Source organism: Malaclemys terrapin, chromosome 6 (genome assembly GCF_027887155.1).
Source record: "Malaclemys terrapin pileata isolate rMalTer1 chromosome 6, rMalTer1.hap1, whole genome shotgun sequence".
Taxonomy (NCBI): domain Eukaryota; kingdom Metazoa; phylum Chordata; order Testudines; family Emydidae; genus Malaclemys; species Malaclemys terrapin.
The window spans coordinates 63,472,150-63,492,335 of NC_071510.1; the positions used below are offsets into that span (position 1 = coordinate 63,472,150).

A 20,186-nucleotide genomic window follows, 5' to 3' on the forward strand; every position below is an offset into this window, starting at 1 on the left:
CATAGACTAAGCCAACCCAGACAGTTAAATAGAATTTTGTATTGATGTTGTGCATAATACGGTGGTGGTAAGCTGAGCCTGAGGCCCAGGACAAGGCCCTTGTAGCAGTGTTAACCTGCTGGTTTCCAGCCTGCCAAAAAAAGATTACAGAACAGTTGTAGCAGCAGGGGCTTCTATGAGCACAGTTTGATATTTTCTACTCCTGAGGGAATTCTGCACCAAAAAATTAATTTTTTTGCACACAATATTTTAAAATTCTGCACATTTTATTGGTCAATAAATAAATGTGGAGGCTCCTGCATGGCAGTGGGGAGCACAGGCTACTGGCTGCATGGAGGCAAGAGATGACCCTGCTGTCTCCCCTTTTGGCCCCCCGGGACAAGGACTTGGTGGTGAGTCTGCACTCAACCCTGACACAGCAGAAGGAAAGGGCTGGGCCTGCCTCAAACATCCGGAGTCCTGCCCCTCAGGTGCACCAAGTGTGGGCAGGCAGGCTCAGCCTGGCCAGGATCCAAGTGTGGGGGGGATCCAGCTGTGGGGTGAGAGGGTTCTGGGTGGGGCAAGCTCAGTGGGGGGTTTGGGTGCAGGGGGATCAGTATGCACAGATGCTCGTTGGGTGGGTTCTGGGTGCAGGGACAATAGGTCTCTGCATGGGGTTCAGGTGAAGGTGGTTGAGGCTCAGCAGGGGAGGTCTGAGTGTGGGGGAATGGGGCTTGGCAAGGGGGTCCAGGTGCTGGGGGGCTCATCGGGAGGGTCTGGGTGCAGGGAGGGTAGGATTCGTCAGGGTGGGGGTTCGCGTGGGGGGGCTCAGCGGGGCTCGTCTGTGTACAGGAGTGGAGGTCTGGACATAGGTGGGAAGGGCTCAGCATGGGTCCAGATGCAGGGGAGTCCGGGTGTGGAGGGGTTGGGCTCGGCGGGTTCAGGTGCAGTGGTGAGACTCGGTGGGATGAGGGTTCGGCTGTGGAAGGCTTGGTGAGGAGATTCTGGGTGCAGGGGGTTGAGGGTTGGGGGGGGGTCTGGGCATGGGGGTGTGTGGATGCACGGGGTTTGGGCGGACGAGGGAGCAGGAAGTGGGGGGTGAGAGGGGAACTGTGGAGCTTCCTGCAGCTGGGGGAGGTTTCAGGAGGTTTCTGGCCCCAGCTGCTCCTTGCAGAGGAAGAGGAAGTCCTGTTCTCCTCTGCCTAGCCGGGACTAGCAGATGAGCCCGGTGTAGGAGCCACTGTCCAGGGTGTCCCCAGTAAATCCCTCCCCCACCACAATGATTTACCTTTCAGCCAGCTGCTCCAGGTGCCCAAAACAACATGTCCACGCTGCTGGGGAGGTGTGTGTGACTGCTCTTGTAGTTTGGCCTTTGCTTCCCTGTCAGTCATTCTTCTGTGGAGAAGCAAAGAAATCTGTGGGGGACATTAATTCTGTGTATGCGCAGTGGTGCAGAATTCCACCAGGAGTAACTGCCCCCTAGATATTTGAAGCAGCCCCTGTTTACAAAGCCAGATTCTTCTGTTTGATCTCAGAGCACAAACTGCTTGCCCCAGCACCTTTGCAGTTGCTAATGTTTAGCCTAGGTAAACCCTAATGCACTTAAATAAATTAATAAAGCCGCATGCTGTGGCTGCCCTGGGCATGGGTATTCCAGGAATAAAATGAAAAGCTCGATGTTCTCATGGGAAGCTAGACTCCTAGAATGCTTTTTCAGTGCTTTCAATAGCTCCATCATAATGGAACAGCCACCCTTGCTGACCCTTCAAGTCCCCAGTTTTGTGCCTGCCATCATCCTCCTGGCCCAGGAGCACTAAACAGGGCTTCCATAGGAGTACAGCAGTGCCTCAGCTAAATTGGCCAGAGGGCTTCTGCTGTCCAGGGGCTGAGACTTCTGCTCCTCATGCTATCAGCCCTGGGGAATCAACTCCAAGGATTGCAGAATGCTTCCACTAGGCCCCGTGCCAACCCCATACTTATTTTTGATTATGTGTAGTTCTTAATGAATGACTGGTTGGCAACACTGCTGATTTTAAGAACAGTTTTGGTGTTAGAGCAGGATAAATGTCCTCTGGGGAGATGAGTGGTTCTGCACACCTCTTTCTTTTCCTCTCCATTTTGTGGAGAAACACTTCAGTGTAATTGCTTCATTTCAAAGTACAAATTCACATTATGATTTCCACAGCAGGGAGACTGATTATGATAACAACCATATTGCAATGTATTGGTAAACTCCACTTTTCATCTTTGTAGGAAGTAAGCAAAATAAACTATTCAAATTTCAGAAAGGGCAATTTCTGTTCTATGTAGAGTTCATAATGTAATAAGAACCCTACCAATGTGCCAGAGTGAGGGCTGTGCCCTTAGGCTAAAAGCCCAGCTCCAATTTCCTATCCTTTGCATTTTCTATTACTTTACTCTGCCTACTTGAAGCTATAATCTTAAAGGACATTGAATCTCTCTGCTCCATGCATTTCTAAAGAGATGCTAAGTGCTTTTTACTAGTTGAATCTGATTTTCACATGAACTGTGTGTGTGTGTGTGTGTTTTGATTGAAAGGGAGAAAAAACACATACATTTTTTTTCTAACAGCACCCATAAGTGTCTTAGGTGATTTCTGATACAGGTAAAAGGTCTTTGCCCCAGGAACCTAGAAACTTATCTTGGACGTAACTCAATAGGAGGGGGGAACCAGATAGTAGGGAGGGGTAGAGGAGCAGCACTTATATTAAGCAGTTACTCTGTGAGGCTACTATACAGCATGATAGAGCAAAACAAGTATTTTTAAAAGTTTTTTTTGGATGAGAGAAGTGAAACAAATGAATAAGCAGTAGATTTATTCACCAAGGTTCTTGTAGGCCTTGTGGAAGAAATGGTTGGGGGTCGGGGAGGGAGGGGACTTTGTAGGCCTTGTGGAAGAAATGGTTTGGGGGAGGACTTAAAAAGAGAAGATAGTATCTTTGCAGTGAAGCTCAAGAAAGGCATTCCATCTTAAGGAGTATCATAAAAATAAGTGCAGATAAGGTTGTAGGAGAAGTGGATAAACATATCAAAGATGGCATCATTGGTGCAGCAGAGTGGGCCGTGAAAGGGATGAATGTAACATGAAACTGTCAGATAAGTAGTGTGGGATAGAGTTAAGTGGACCTTGAAGATGATGACGATATGCTTGAACTTGATGCACTGGAGAAGGGTGAGCCAGTGGAGGAATTCAAAAGGGGGGAAGGTAATGTGGTTAGATTGGTGGTCAAGGAAGATCATCTGCATTTTGTATTGACTGGAGGGGTTATGTGGGTCTCAGTCAGCTCTAGGACCCTGCAAGGGGAGAGGGACCCAGAGCCTGGGCTCCAGCCTGAACATCTACACAGCAATTTTTAGCTCTGCAGCCCAAGCCCTGAGAACCCAAGTCACTTGACCTGGACCAGGTAAGGCCATGCAGCATGTCTTTTATTCCAATGTAGATCTATCAGTGAGCCCAGAGAGGAGGTTACATTAATCAGAATGGGATACAGTAATGTCCTGGATGCACATTGGAGCCAGAAAGAGAGGGAAAAAAAGAATAGATCTCAGAGATGTGTAGGAATTGTGTAAATGTATAGGGAGATGGGGTGGAAATAAAAAATTATCCTTCCATTACAGGTCTGGGTGAATAACTAGTGGTGTGTACACCAGTGAAAGAGAATGGAAGAGTGAAGAGGGCTTCAGGAGGAAGATTAGAAGATCACTTCCGAACATTTCACTAATTTCAAATGACTGTAAGAGGTGATATTGCAGGGAGAGGCTGAAATATGTTGATTGGATGGAGGAGTGATTGTTCAGGAGTCAAAGAGATAAATTTGTGAGTTGCTAGCATAGAAATTGTAGTTGAAGCTGTGTAAGCAGATAAGAACATCCACTGAGAAGGGCAGGGAGAGGAGAGGACTAGGACAGAACCCTGAGAAATCCATAAGGAAAGTGGAAATGGTGTCAAAAGAGACTGGAGGAATGGCAAGAGTAGGAGGAGGAGACCCAGAACAGGACAGTGTTGTAAAAGCCATGGAAGGGCAAGATGTCAAGCAGGATCAGCAGCCCTGAAAGCAGGGGGGAGGTCCCAGGAGGGTTCTGTTCTATTCAGATTAACATACCATGCCTATCACTAAGCACCTAAGTACAAGGGTGAAGGAGGCGATATTAATATTGTTGAGGAGAAGTTGATTCAATATCCTGGAGATGATGATGGAAATCATTAGAGTGCACTTAAAGGAGAGGAACTTCAAGCAATGATTGCAGATTCCTTGCTTGATGAGTTTGAAGCTGAAGGGAAGAAGGGAAATGGGGTGGCAATTGGATGGGGTTGAGCGATGTCTCTTTGAGACTGGGGGGTGGACCACAGCATGCTTGTTTTGTGAGGAAAAGGAGCCAGAGGTGAGGGAGGAGGTGAGAGTCAGAGTAAGGGAGGTCAGGTAGCAGGATGGAATGGGGATGAGGGGTAGATCAGGCAAGAAACCCCAGTATAGGTGACAGGGAGAAAAGGGAGAGTGTGTTGGGGTGGGGAAAGATGGCTATCATGGCAGATCATAGCTCTATTCTTTGAAGAAGCTGGTACGATATTGTGCAAAGAGAGGAAGATGCAAATGGAAAGGGCTTTGGAAGGAATTGAAGGTTGTAAATAAATGGGTGTTGTGGACATGGGATTCTAGTTAGGTGGGAAAGTAGAGATGTTTGGCAAGGTATTTAGCAGAAGTGGAGGAGAGGACCAAATTTTAGTTGAATAAGTGTGCACAACCTCAGGACTATCTCCAGAGAATGGGAACTGGTGCAGTGATATTTGAGATTGGAAGCTAATAATTGGGGGCTACTTTGAACTAAGGAAAAAAGGGTGGAAGAGCAAGTGGGGGGAGGAATTGACACCTCAGCTAAGGAGAGGGTGGAGAGAGTAGGGAAGAGCAGCAGAAAAGTAATGGTTGTGAAGGATTGTAGTCCACAGAATGGCCAAGTTTATGGGTAGAGGCAAGAGGTAAGTAGCTGATGATGAGGGAGATGAGATGGTTGTGAGAGAAATTTCAGAGTAACAGCCGTGTTAGTCTGTATCCGCAAAAAGAAGAACAGGAGTACTTGTGGCACCTTAGAGACTAACAAATTTATTAGAGCATAAGCTTTCGTGGACTACAGCCCACTTCATATATGCATCCGAAGAAGTGGGCTGTAGTCCACGAAAGCTTATGCTCTAATAAATTTGTTAGTCTCTAAGGTGCCACAAGTACTCCTGTTCTTCTTTTTGTGAGAGAAAGGGAACTTAAAAATTGCGACCATCTTTCTCTGCTGTCCTCAAACAGGTCCATAACTGATTAACAGGCCTCTGTGTGGGTTTCCTGATGCCTTGTTTGTCATTTTGCCTGTTTCTGAGGTACTGTGGGGTCAGGTGGAATCACTGTGAATGTATGATAGTGGTGGATGAAAAGACAGACAACTAGGGCTGCTGGTTTTGACAGATTAGCGAGTGGCTTGGTGACATGAAATGTAGGATAATTAAAGGGATCAAATGTAAACTGCAAAGAAGATTGGTCTGGTCAAGGACATGACATCTTAAGTGGATTTAGTATTTGGAGAGGGGCGAAGGGGTGAGTAACTGTGATTGAAGTGCTGTTTGGAAATCCCTATTACTCTAGATATACTATCCATTTTAGACTAATCAAGATAGTGTAATTGAAGGGACAGAGAAGTGAAGTTGACTCATGTTTTTCAAATTGAGTACTTCAGTTTTTCAGGGCAGGGTTACTTTCAGTTGTTACAGCTGAGCTGGACAATCTTCTCTTGACACAAGTGGGTAACCTTCAATATTACTGATGGGAATCATTTCCATCAAGAAGAGCAGACCATCCTTTCTCACCACTGCCTTTAAATCAAAATGCATTAGTGCTATTGAATAAGGAACTGTCTGGAAACTTTATCCAAGTATTGTATTGAATTCCCACTTCCAAACTCCATGTTAAGCTTCGGAGTACTAGTATTCTGTCCCGGGAAATACAAACCACTAATACTAGGATACCTATATATTTTGTGTGAAATGAAAACAGGAATCTATCCTTATAATATTGCATAGTGTTCAGGATGAACTAAAGTTTACAATAAATTAAAGGGGTAATCTATTTGTGCTTGTGACTGTGAAGGGTGCAGCCTTAATTGCAGTAATTATGTGAGAATTACCATGATAAAATATTTAGGAAATGTCAGTAGTGACATTTAGGAAGTTAACTAGAGAGAACAAACCAAAAAAGCCTCATTTCACGCATGTTGAAGTTGTGATGGGCTAATCATTCGTGTTCCATACAGAGTGGAATCACTTGCCTAATGTCCTTTTTTTGACTTGTATACTTTATGTAATGATGTTTGTGTGTATGTGTATAATTATATTTAAGAAATAGCTGCTTTTTGCACTGCAATTTTCACTCTGCAGCTGACAAAACAAGAATGATGGAAAAACTCTGTGTGTGGTAGCTGGGTCATGCTCTCTCCAGTAATGGTTAGAAAGTGGAAGACTGTATTCCCCAAGGGATATTGTGAGTGGGAGGCCTGGTAAAATCACTATAGCACTAAAATTTTCCATATTTTACAGCAATTTCAAAAGTAAAAGGTAATATGTGAGGAAGTTGTATCCCATCCAAAGAGAATGGTATTACCCAAACTGACATAATGGATCTGACTCTCCAGAGACAACAAAAAGGTAGCATCTGCAGTAACTTTGTGTGACTGGATTAAGGGACACCATAATGTCTGGATAGCTCTCAATTTTTCTTTCCTGTAGATAAGTAAATATATTGTCTTTTTAAATCTGTAAATAAATGGGATAGAGTGGGCACCAGATTATTAAATTCAGAGTGAGCAGAGCTCAGCTAATAATGGTTACTAGATAACACACTACTCTACTAGTTTTGAAATTATCACAGGAAGACTGTCAATGAAACTACACTTGTCTAGTATCAGAGGGGTAGCCGTGTTAGTCTGAATCTGTAAAAAGCAACAGAGGGTCCTGTGGCACCTTTAAGTCCAACAGAAGTATTGGAGCATAAGCAAGTGTCTTGCGTCTGATGAAGTGGGCATTCACCCACGAAAGCTTATGCTCCAATACTTCTGTTAGTCTTAAAGGTGCCACAGGACCCTCTGTTTCTTTTTACACTTGTCTAAAAGCAGTACGCAACCTCAGTAGTTAGTAAGGGTTATAAAAAGCACTCATTGATGGGAATGCATTATGTACATGAAGTAGCTCACCCTGGTGTATTTGATTTGGTAGAATATATTTTTCATTGTCTGTTTCCTTTCTCCATCAGCTTTAATGACAGTGAATCATGTCCAGTTTATTATTTATTCGTATTATGGTAGTAACTACAGGCCTCAACTGAGATAAGGGCCCCACTGAGCGAGGTAGAGTACAAACACATATTAAGATTGTTTACACTAGCAGCTGGGCTATAATTCCCAGCTCGCATTAGACTTGCTTGCCTTAGACATACTCACACTAACTTTCCTTGAGCTAATGTGCTAAAAATAGTAACATTGCCATGGTAGCATGGGCAGCAGTGACCGGTGTAACGAGCTGGTTGTGCCGAGTACGTACTCAAAGGGTTTGGGTGGGTTTGTACTCAGCACAGGTAGCCTGTGCCGCCACTAATTGCTGCCCATGCCACCGTTACCATGGCTACACTGCTATTTTTAGCATGCTAGCGCTCTTCAAGCTAGTGAAGGTATGTCTAACATGAGGAATCACCCTTAGCTCTAATGTAGACATATACCTTAAGAGAAAGTCCCTACCCCAAAGAACTTAGTCTAAATAGAGAAGACAGACAAAGGCTGAAAGAAGGGGAGCATTATTATCCCTGGGTAACAGATGAGGAACAGAGTCAGTAAGTGAATGGCCTGTGGTCATGCAGGAAGACTGTGGCAGAGCCAGAAATTGAACCCTGATGTGTAAATCCCACTGCAGTTCTTTAAAATCTTTCAGAAAAAGTCTTGTGGTTACTGTTCTTGCCCTTGAAAGCTGCCTGTGGCACAAGACATTGTAAAAATGCACCTAATCTATCAACTAGCATTTATAAGGTTCTTATCACCATGGTACTTTACCTGACCACTATATATGGATTTATAAACCGTGAGACTGCCTGGAGATATTCAGTTAGATCTGTCTAGGTTTTGAATTTTGTGATGTAATATGATTTCATTGGTCTGACAGATAGCCCCAAGAAATGCTTGACTCTTCATAAAAATTTAAAATAGCCATTTTAAAGTCCTTTAAAATATTCTTAATTTATTCAAAAATTTCAGAACATGTTCTAGTTGTCAATTAGACTTAGCTTTAAAAATTTAATATAGTGATGATTTTATTTTTGCAAAAGAGAACAAAACTAACCGTAGCTATGATGAAAAGACTATCACCTCTACTAAGCGAAATACCTCAGACCTGGGACTAGAATCCTGGTTTTACAGCTGCAACAACAAAGGCCTCTAGCTCCTGAGCTGAAAGGAGAGGTCTGTTATCCGCTTATGCTGAACTGTAACCAGCCAGTAGAGGGCAACATGCTTACACAAACATATAGTACCAAATGAAAGTCTATGACAAAAATAAATCCCATTGACGTTGGTTAGCGAGCACTGGATTTGGCCCATAACTCCCATTGACATCAATGCAAGCTGTATTGGGCACCAAGCTATCCAAATCCAGCAATACATATGCTTAGTTACATCTTATTTGTTATATCTTCCAATTTACCAGTGCATAGGTCTTCAAGGATGTTTAGCCATATGTAAAGTTGGAAGGGGAAGTAACAAGTTGATTTTTAATTCAGGGTACTTTTAATGCATTATAATTCAAAAACATTTTGAAACAACTTCTTCACCTTTGCAGAAACAGTCTCCTTTGCCATGAGAATAAATCTAATAATTTCCAAATAAAAACAGTTTTCCATAGAGACCAGACTAGAGTTTTATAACTCAAGCTGATGGTAACAGAAGACCCCAGTCCTTCAAGGATTTATACATCCACTTAACTTTACTCACTGCAAGTAGTCAATAGGACTACTCGCGGTGTATAAAGCAAAGCAGGTGCATTAATCTTTGCAGGATTGGGGCTAAACTAAGCTGCTCCCTGTAATATGCTTAATGAAAAACCCTTTAAAAATGCAATATGCCTTTCAATGCTGAGTGTGCAGTGTCAGCACTTACTCTCTGTTCAGGCTTCTCTGTTTTAGTTCATAGTTTATGTAACCCTATATCACCCATTTACAGCGTTCCAGCATTAGTAGTGAGAGTCATATGGGATTAATGTAAATATAACTTTTCCTCAGTGTTTACAGTTTCACTCTACATCCATTTTAACATAGTTTTACACAGAGTCTTTGGCTGCGCCTCCTGATATTCCTGGGCATGTCTGAATGTATTTGAATTCCATTTTACTTTTCCACCAGTGACTCCTTATTTTCTTCCAGTGTTACTAACAAATCTAGAAAAGTGGCAGAAGAATAAGGGTATAAGTTTAGAGTCATGTAAAATGTCTCAACGGAATCTATCTCAAATGCATCACACCCTCATATTTGGAGCTGAAGTTTCTTTTTTAGATTATAGGATCATGTGCTACTGTCTTAGCCACTGGCTAGCCAGCAAGTAGTTCAAAAACACTGTTGACCTTAGGTAGGCAATACAGAATTATTTTAGGACCTGTATCCCTTTCTCTTTCAGTTGGGTTGTGTTTGGTTGTCTAAGGGTATAATACTGTAAAGATAATGTGCTGCAGCCCTATGTGAAATGGGCTTGCCTCAGGATAAATTTAGGTCTTCACTCTGGAGTCTATCACTTTTGCAGAGTAAAGTCACTCGACATTCTATTTGGAGAGGTTAATTTAGGAAGAGTAGAATATTCTTATTTTTTCTTTGTCAGCTATGGTGGATTTTTAAACATACAATGTAAACTTTGAGTTATTTTATCAAAACATTTTATAGTAATTCACCATCAGGTGTTTGCTTTCACAGGAGAAAACATGGGTAGTCTCATTATAGTGTACAGGAAATTAATGTGTGTAACTACTCTGCATATGAAGATAAGAGCATATATTCCTCAACACTGGGACTCCCAACCTGTCAGGCATATCAGACTTTACAGAGAGGTGGGGCATGTCCATCTTTCTGGCTGCTTCTGGAGAGCTGCTGAGCCACTGCCACTGGGTATGTACTCTGGCCCTGTTTTCTTAGGCAGCTCTACTCAATGCTGTTCCTGGCACTCTTCACAGCAGCATTCTACCAGCAGAGAGCAGCACAGTACATTACCAGCAGCTGGGGGAAGGTGAATAAGAACATGCTTTGGGGACAAAGGAGATGAACAGGCAAGAATATAAGAGAACACTGAGGGAGGTGAAGGTGAGAAAGGGAAACATAAAAATAAGAGAATTGGGTGCAGAAAACTGAGTGAAAGGTAGAGGAGATGTATGTTGGACAGGGAAGAAACTAGGTAAAGAAAACAAACGGGTGATGCTAGAAAGCAAAATCAGGAAGAAAAAGAACTGATGGAAAATGTATCCAGGCTGGGGAGGGAGAAAGAGAATGGACTTAACAGTGAGACTGCAGCATCCACACCTGCCAGGTCTTGGCATGAAGGGGAAATGGGGAGGGACCCTCAGATCCTGATCCATTAAAGCAGGATGTGCTCCAACCCAAAAGGTTTAGTTGCTATTATTTTAATATTCTCTTTTCTTCTATGGTCTTAATAGACTTTATTGTGATTCAGAAGAATTATCCTTGTATCTGATGATGATGATTATTGATCCTGTAATTAATATAGATGAGGAAAACATACTATTCAGAGGGTCTTTTTCAGAATGCTACTCTTGGCAAGTATTGTTCCCTGTGTAAATGGATTTGCCAAGGTGTGAAGTTGTGCCCTATTTGTCCTGATCTTTTTGATCTTTATAAAAATCAACTCTTCCCAGGATTTAATAGTTTAGTCATACTTTGTATTAATTAAACAAAGTGATCAGATACACTTCAGTCACAGGATAAGGGACTCCAAGCTTCTAACTTCACCAATGTAACCTAGCAATGCAAAGCAGTATAAATTTTGGGTGAGTGGAGTACCTATAGCAGGCAAGAACTGAGGGGAAAAGGTTGTCATTAAATCTTCTGTTGTATGTGTTGTGTTTTTTAATAAAACCAGCACATTCTTTATAAGAACCTATATTCCTAGGAATTTCCTGGGCTACTAGTTAGATGCTGAATTCAAATGATTGATTTGTTTTTATTCATCTAGTAATATCTGCCCTAAATTTTGTAAAATTTTAATGTACCATGTAAAATCCCTGGCTTTCAAATATAGCTTCAGGTTCACTTCAATTTTCTGAAATCGTAAAGAAATTCATTTAATTGCATATGGAAATAGGGGAAAATAAGAAACTAACTACATGGCTATGCAGGTAACTTTTACTGTTGTATGCTTACCTTGTAGTTTTGGTTGCAGTAATTAGTGTACAGAAAGCTGGAAAGATGCCTGCAATTCCAAAATGAACTCAGTATAGCTCTCTCCTTCCCCTCCCTTTCTCCTTTGGCACCGCCCCTTTAGCTAGAAGCAAGACAGCTGTGTTTGATCATAAACCACTTACAACTCCAGGCGTAGTGGATGGGGAAACTTTAGCGTGAAGTACAGCATCAATTTGTCTCGGGTTTTTTTCCCCCTTTAAGACCTTAGGAGTATTTTGATTGTGTTCTCGCTGTGAATTCATCTGAAACTCACCAAATAGTTGCCAGGATATTAAACTCCAATGGGAGATGCCCTCAAACCTAGCTGGGGAAAGGGCAGTATAAAACTAGAGGCAGAGCTGAAACATAGGTTTCACATGGACTTGGGCATTTTTAGTATCCAGGAGATCATTACTGACTGTTTGCATTCTCTGTGACCCTGCACTCTACAGCTTTAATGAGTCTCTTGCAGAAATGGATTGTTTGTGAAATGAAAACCAATTTGGCTCCTTTAGCAGACCTTGCATCATTAATTTAGATTCTATAAATGTTAAGTTAAAATGGCTGTCTAGAGCAAAATGTGCAAGACAGAAAAATCTTGGAGAAGAAGGGAGTGTTGAATCTATTGAGCAAAGCTTGGAAGCATTAAAATCTGTAGAAATAGCCAAGCCCTGAAAAGTCTAATCATGAATTCTGGAGTTGCTATGAAATATGGAAATGACTCCTCTGCGGAGCTGAGCGAGGTAAGCAGTTTCAATATCTTTGTTTTTTAAATTTTTTTAATGCTTTTGTTTTTTAAATATAGTATTAGTCTCTTTTTGGTTTTCAGTCTGCAGGCACTTCAATTAAAGATTAATAGAGTGTATTCTTGTTCTAACTTGCAGTGCTAGTCAGGAAATGACCTGAACTTGCTTCAGTCAGAAATAAGTGGTAAAAGGCAAATGGTTATAACTGTGCAGAGACCTTTTTTTATGTCGTCCTGCAGCAAGGATTCTCCCACCTTCCCGAGTGCTGCATTTATACACCGCATTCCTCTTTGCAGTAGGTAAAATACACAGTGATCCCAATTGAGATTAAGCAGATGGTTACTAAATTGGAGAGGAGGGTGGAAAACAAACAACATTATTAAGCCAACAACTTTGGGAGAATCACATGATGTATTTGATTATGTTCAGCCAAGGTAATGCTGTTTCTTTAGATTAGATGAATATTATTTTAGTTGGTGGAAGGGAGAGGAAATAAGCTACTGAGACTTTTACTTCTTGCAGCATAGGGTGAAAAACTGTTGTATTTATTACTTACTGTTGCAGGTATGTCTGTTTCTTTTATGCTCTGACATCATTGTTTTTTAAGCAGATTTGAAATTAAAGCCACATCAAGTATTATGCAAATATTTAAACAGTTGTTCTAAGCTGCATATTTTATGGTTATTGAAATGCCTTGGGCATATCATTCGGGTAGCTTTGATTGGACTGAAAATAGCTGATATTGGTCACAACATACAGCCCACAGCATCTTATTGGGATTAAAACATGGTTTTAATGTTCCACAAAATATATTGTCTTGGTTTAAAAAAATCCTTTTTCCTCTTTTGACACACATTTTATGTGCCATGCAGTTTATTTCTTTTATACTGTGTCTCATGAAAAGCATCATATAATGTTTCACAGAAGGAAGGAGACAAAAGAGTAAATGGTTTAGAGAGTTAGGTATGATCGCTGTCCTATAGCTAGGAAAAAAACTATATACCAAGATAAAGAGTGGAAATATAAAATAAATAAGGAAACAAATAGGCATTCTAGCAGACCAGTGAGGGGCAATGGAACACTGTGGAAAGGGCACAAGTGAGGAGTGAGGGTCCATATCCGTGCAGAATCCTGCAGTTCAGTATAGGAACCAGTACAGTATTTTTATTTAAATTTTCTTCCATAATAAAAGTGCTGCGTGTATATTTAATAGTCATTTAAATAATAGGAGTTCCATTTCATTAACTGTGTGTGGATCTTGCAAAAGGGAACTTAAGAACGAAGGTTTTGTCAACTCAGCATACACACTAAAGATCCCTGGATGCTTTTTGTAGAATGGGAGACTGCCCTGGTGTCCTTGGCCAATACTAACCCCCTTCTTCTAGCTTTTATGCAGTGAGTACTATATGCTTGCTGGTTGATGGAGTCCATCCCAGGATATTGTGTGTGTGTGTGTAGGGAGGAGTAATTTATTTTTATGTGTTATATAGCTTTGGGATGAAGTATAAGTTTGATTGCTTTAGTAAATGAGATCCTATTCTTTTTACATTACCTGTGTTCGTGCAACATCAGTTTGATTAGCACTTCACCTCTGACCATTCTACTTCTAAATAGGATGGTGCAGTTCTGAAAGCTAGTCGTATTCCCACTGAAGTCAAGGTGAGTGTTGCCATTGACATCAATGGGAGCAAGATTATGTCCTTCTTGTTCGCTTTTCAAGCTAGTTCAGCAAAATCTCAAATGTCTCCCAACTTTTGTGTATATTTTGGTTTTATGCCTGTTTCAAAAGTAAAAGTTTCAAACCAGTGCAGTGTCTTGGGAGGGTGATGCTAGGACAGTCATCCAGAGCAGACAATATTTAACAATAGCATTTTCGTCTTGGTGTATTGCTTTGGAATGTTATTACAGGTTAGGAGTTCATTTTAATCAGTCACTGGGCGGGACTTTAAGACATATTAAGATAGTTCTTCTAGTCTTGTATTCAGTGATTTCACCTGGAATTTTAACACAGGAGGCCCTCCCACTCCAAATACCTGCAATGGGAGGAAATATCGAGGGAATTCTGTGATCTTTCACCCTGGGAATTTTTTTTTTTTATTTTAGCTGTCCCCTATGCATTGATGGAATTGATTACATTTGTGTTCTGGAGCTACTGAGACAGAGTTTGGTTGCTCACCTCTAAATTTAAGTGACACACACAGCTCTTTTCTTCCCAGTAGGTTTTATATGAACAATAGGGCCTCCAAGGCTATCTTTTTCTTTTGGCTCCCTCTTCCCAGTTCTCCTCACCATGTGTGAAATATTAATTTTTGTTTGCAGTACTTGAAAGATGTAAAGTGCTGTGTAAGTGCTGTTTGTATCTTTGGTTTGTGTCCATATTTTGTATCTATTCTTTTGGTCTTCCTGTCTCTCTCTTTTTATTCTCTTCTGGCTTTCCTTCCTGATTATGGCTTTTGTTTTTACCCATTGTTTTTGCCCACAGTCATTTAGAGAAAATGGCTGCACTGGAAATTTTCCTAGGATCATACAGTTTTAATGAGTTTTTTGCTCTGCGACCATCTCCCTACTGGCACTATCTAGTGCATCTGGTTTGGTGAAAAATATGGCAGAAGGCCAGTAATACACATAATTATTTAGGGAAGTTATATCCTCACTTCAATGTACAAAATTCCAACTGTGGAACTGCCATTATTAGTACTAGTGGATAATGTAGAAATCTCTGAACATATACTGTGTGTGTGTGTGTGTGTGTGTGTGTGTGTGTGTGTGTGTGTGTGTGTGTGAAAGAAATTAATACACACCTTTCTGTGTCAGTTGCACAAAATAGAAGGTAAAAATTAATCACTATCCATACAGTTGGCAAGAGGTGTTTTTCTGAGATTTATGCCAGTATTAGGAAAAACTGACAAAAATCTACCTCCTCCCCCACCATGGATGCAAAAGCGTGTGTGTTTTGCTTTTGATTTGCAAATAGTATGCTGAGCTAATCTCTGATTTTTATTGTAAAAGTAAACAAAATCTTGATATCTAGTTGGTATGTCCTTTTCCTTTGTTTGCCTTTTTCCCCCAATGAAGTTCACACATACAGCAAGGAAAACTGATTTCCATGGTAAGCCAGTCATGTTCCCATCAGAGCCGTATGATTTCAGTGATTGCTGAACTCCAGAGGTGAAGTTGTCAATATTGGTGCATATATCAGCAGCTTCTCTGGTTGACCCTCTTCCTCTACTCTCCCACCAAAAAAGAGATTGGAGCAGGGTGGGGGCGGGGAGGGGGGGAAGAGACATTAGGAGAGGTTGGTCTGAAAAATCTGGAAGTTGCTGATAGTAACGTTGCTGCCACTCCTCAGAATGTAAGATAGGCTTTGTTAACGTTGTAAATAATTCATAAGGTCCAACAAGGCCTGGTTGTAGTATTGTGAAACAGGCTAGCTGCTGCCAGTGCTGTGGTGTGAAGCATTATTTGGAGAGATTTCACTTTGAGATTTGATCAGTTGGGGGATAGGACACCCAGAATTAAATAATCACTATTCAGATCCATGTGTTTAGGCCAATGGTACCATTAACTATTGAGTAACTATACAATGTGTTCTTAAAAGCTGACATCATGAATACCACTTAAGCAGTTTGTTACAGGCAACCAATTAAGTGCAGAAAAATTATTTGCAGTTACAAAGGTAACTGACCCACCCTCCCCCTCAGGTTTTCACAGTGTTCAAAGTGGGGCTGTACTTCAGAATGTTCCCACTTTTTTGCAGAATACATGGATGAATGTGCACAGTGAGGTTTTCCTATTACATAGTCCATTTCCATATACGTATATGAAGGTGGTGGTTCTTTATGCATGTGCTTAATTTTACTTCCCGCTGAGTAGTCTACAATGTGGCTACTCGTAGTAGTAAAGTTAAGCATGCACATAAGTTTTTGCAGGATTCTGTCCTTGGTTATACACAAATGATTCCCGTCAAAGTCAGTGGAAACTGTGTGCATCTGCCAAGGGCAGAATTGGGCCCCAAGAGAGGTTTCTGCAGACTCAGGGCTGGTATCTCATTTTTGCAAAACATTCATTTTTTAAAATGTGGTTGGTTTGTTTTATGTGGCCATTTCCTTTTGCCATTTGCTCTGTAAGCTGCAATGGGGACATCATTTCTCTAATGGGTATGTTCTTTCCAAAGCACCAAATTTAAAAAAAAAAATCCCTTCTTCTCAGGTACATAATTTCTTTCCTTTGCTTTTCATTATCTCTGCCTAGATTTCCGCATTTCAGATAATTAAGGTTGCTGCTTGCATTCTTGGATACAGTTGTCCATTCTTTAACCACTTACAATGCCAGGAACAAACTACTTGATTTATGCACTCCTTTTAAAGGAGAGAGAGAAATTTCACCAAAGTGGTGTTTGAATACTATGCCCCGCCAAGGGATTTTTTTTTTTTACTATTATTATTTTTGGTGGGAGGAGGTAGAGGAGTGAGGTCTCTGGAGGAGAACAGCGCATGGGAAGAAGGATGACAAAATTCTATACATAGTACAAGATACGAAGAATGAAAGGGACACTACCAAGTTTGAGAGGGGTGAAACAGGAACCCATGACATAGTGATGTCCTTCAGAATTTCACATTTGTATTTCCACCTCACCACCACTACCCTGATTACTCCTGCTTCAAGAAAATAACGAAGAAGAGTAACAAAATGCAAAGGATGAGGCTGCTCGAGTCATAAATGCAACCCAATACAAAGACATTGCTGTGTTGGGTCAGAGAGTGGGGCAGATACAAATGAGGGAGCCTAACGTGGATACAAGCCCCATTGGCAAATACAGCATTGACAATTCCCACCCTGCTGTATTTTTTGTAAGTTTTCTGTTCTTTTTAGGATATGATTCTGCTTGCGCTAGTGCTGTAATGTACGTGTGGGGAACTGGGAACAGGTTTGTACGTTGGAAATAAATCTTACGGCCTTATTTTTGCCTTCTGAGTTTTGAAATCTTGAGTTTGGCAGTCTTACTCTCGGACAGTCAGAAAGCGGTCTGAATCCATCACTGGTCAGGCTGTAATGGGGTTGTTGCAGTGACACAGTACTCCTTTACAGGCATAGTGACCTCATCTCACATTGGTATCCCCCTCTCACTCCACTGTCTAGTGTTACAAGACATGTGCCTGACCTCCGGTAAAGAAAAACAGTATTAAAGGTGTACAGAGATTGCTATTAAAAGACAACATATACTGAATATTGATATATAGAAGAGATCACAGTTTCCCCCTATACATAGAAGATAAGTGTTCTGGTACTCTTTGATAAATTGGTGATAACTGTATTTATACAAGTTGAAAAGACCTTAATTTTTTGTTGTTTATAAATGACAGTCCACTGTTGGGCAGACCTGGCCCTTTTTGAGAATACTTTAAGCACTGAAGAATAGATGCATAACTGACCCTTAAGGTAATTATAAACAGCTCATATGTTTCATATCTATCAAAGCTAAAATGCACTGGTTTATTGACTGTTAGAATGACGTTACATTGCATGTCGTGTAAAAACGACTTTCTCACAGCAGAAAGTACTCACCAAACTTTAGAGCATCGTTTCTGTGGGTCTGGTCTGTGTACCTTTGGTTCTCATTGATCTACAGTATACACTAACATGGGGGTACAGATTTTATTCAGATAATCAAGAGTTCAGATATTCAAGAGGGCAGGAGCAGCAGTGCAGGAAGCCTGCTGCAGCCCTGCTGTCATGATCCTCCTCCCTTCCTCCTGCGACAGCAGAGCTGGGGAGGGCTCCCTGTACTGCTGCTCCTGCTCTCTTGAATATCTGAACTCCTGATTATCTGAATAAAATCTGTACCCCCATGTTAGTGTATAGGTGCCAAGGGTGGAGGTTGGGGAGATTACAGTCCTGGCAGGGCAGAGCAGAGACCTGTGGCCAGGACTCTGCTCTGCCCTGCCAGGACTGTAGAGACCTGTGGCCAGGACTCTGCTCTGTCCTGCCAGGACTGCAGTCTTACCTGCACCTGACTCCTGCAGGATTGGGTGTCACCAGCCCTGCAGCAGTGCAGGGAGCACATAGGGCATGTCTACACCTGGATAAAAGACCCATGGCTGGTCCGGGTCAGCTGACTCAGGCTGCAGTGCTAAAAATTGGTGTGTAGATGGTCTCACTCAGGCTGGAGCCTCGCAGGGTCTCACACCTCAGGCTCCAGACTGAGCTCAAATGTCTACATGGCAATTTTTCACTCCTGGAGCCCTGAGAGTCAGCTGACCCAGGTGGGCAAGCCACAGGTTTTTTTTTATCCCTGTGTAGACATATCCTCAGTCTCATAGACTCATAGACTTTAAGGTCAGAAGGGACCATTATGGTCATCTGGTCTGACCCCCTACATGCTGCAGGCCACAAAACCGTCCCTACCCCTTCCCTGGACTCTGCTGTTGAAGTCCCCAATCCTGTGTTTTAGTGACTTCAGTTGGCAGAGACCCTCCTGACAGTCCCATGATAGCAGGGCTGTAGGTGGCTCCATGCACCACCGTAGGAGCCATTCAGCAGCAGGGTGGCCTCCCTGTGGCTGGGAGTCTCTTCTTTGTTGTTCAGATCTCTGCATTATCCAAATCCCTTCCTTGTTGTCCCCCAGCATGGAGAATGAGGAAGGGATTTGGATAATGTGGATAATCAGATAATAGAGTTTTGGAAAATCGGGCATATACTGTATTAGGAAGTGCTCAGCATCTCAAAGTACTGGGCCTGTAATTTGCGTTTTATATGTCAACTGCAAAGGATTTCTTTTCCTGTTTATCCTCTCTTTCTTCAAAATTTCTCTCTCCTTCACTTATACATGTTAGGCAAACTTCTGCCTTCCTATGTGCATGTTGAACTCTCAGGGGCCACTAATGACTGACATTAGTGAGAGAACTTCTTGAACCAAGGGTCACATTTGGCTCTTTGCATTTCATGGGTAGTTTATCTTAGTCTGGTATTGAATATCCTGTACGTTAAATCAGATTAAACAAATGGACCTGATTCATTGCACGGTGGAACTTGCACATTGAATCAGGGTACCATATCACATAGATTTGAAGGCCAGAAGGGACCATTAGACCATGTAGTTTGATCTCCTGTATATCATAGGCCACCATCACCACCCAGCCCATCTGCATGCAAAACCCAACAACCCCAGTTAGACCAAAGTATTAGAACCCTGAGGAGACTACGGCTACGTGTACACTATGAGCTAGGGGCGTGATTCCCCTGCCTGCATTCACATACTTGCACTAGCACCCACGAATATAAATAGCAGCATAGCACTGGTAGTGGCAGCGCAGGCATGGCTGAGCTGTGCCAAATACATTCCCATCAGTTTCAGATGGGGTTGTACTCCCCATGGCTCCGCCGTGCCGCTATCAATGCTACCGTGGCTACGCTGCTGTTTGTACTCATGCTGTTGAGAGCGAGCACAAGTATGCATACACGAGCAGGGGAATTACACCCCAAGCTTGTAGTGTACGTGTAGCCTAAGCTACTGTGTGCCAAAGGGAGAGAACAGGTACACCAAGACCCTGCAGTGGCAGGGGATTGATTAAATGAGATATACCCAGTTAATTCTGGCAGGTGACCCATGTTCCATGCTTCAGAGGGAGGTGCGGGGTGGGGGGGAGCCAGATCACTGCCTATCTGACCTGGGGGAAATGCCTTCCTGACCTAAGATAGGGCCATCAGTTACACATAGAGCATGTGAGCAAGAAGCAGCCAGCCAAGCATCTGAGAGACAGAATGTTCTGTATCACCTTAGAGCACTGGTTCCAGCTTCCCTAGAGACAGTGAGGTGCAATTTGCACCCTCTGTGCCTTTATGGGTAAGCTAAGCCCCATATCTTTTCTCTTTGCTCCACTCCGTATTGAATGGCAGGATTTTATTCAAGGTTAAACCTTACAAAGGATTCAGAGTTAAACCCTTTCAAGACTGTTGTCCTAATGGATGCTTAGACAGTAGAGAGATA

At 42.1% G+C, this 20,186-nt stretch overlaps 1 protein-coding gene across 3 annotated transcripts in view; it reads left to right on the top strand.

Moving 5' to 3' along the window:
• MCC (MCC regulator of WNT signaling pathway) overlaps positions 1-20,186 on the top strand; it is a 340,541-nt gene that overhangs the window by 99,669 nt on the left and 220,686 nt on the right. Inside the window, exon 1 of one of the 3 annotated variants that reach the window (XM_054032917.1) lies at positions 11,606-12,196. The exons of the other annotated variants lie outside the window; for them this stretch is intronic. Within the exon in view, the coding sequence (XP_053888892.1) occupies positions 12,140-12,196 (57 nt within the window). The 5' untranslated portion in view covers positions 11,606-12,139. Of the gene's footprint in view, positions 1-11,605; positions 12,197-20,186 lie in introns of those variants that run through there. 3 annotated transcript variants of the gene reach the window in all.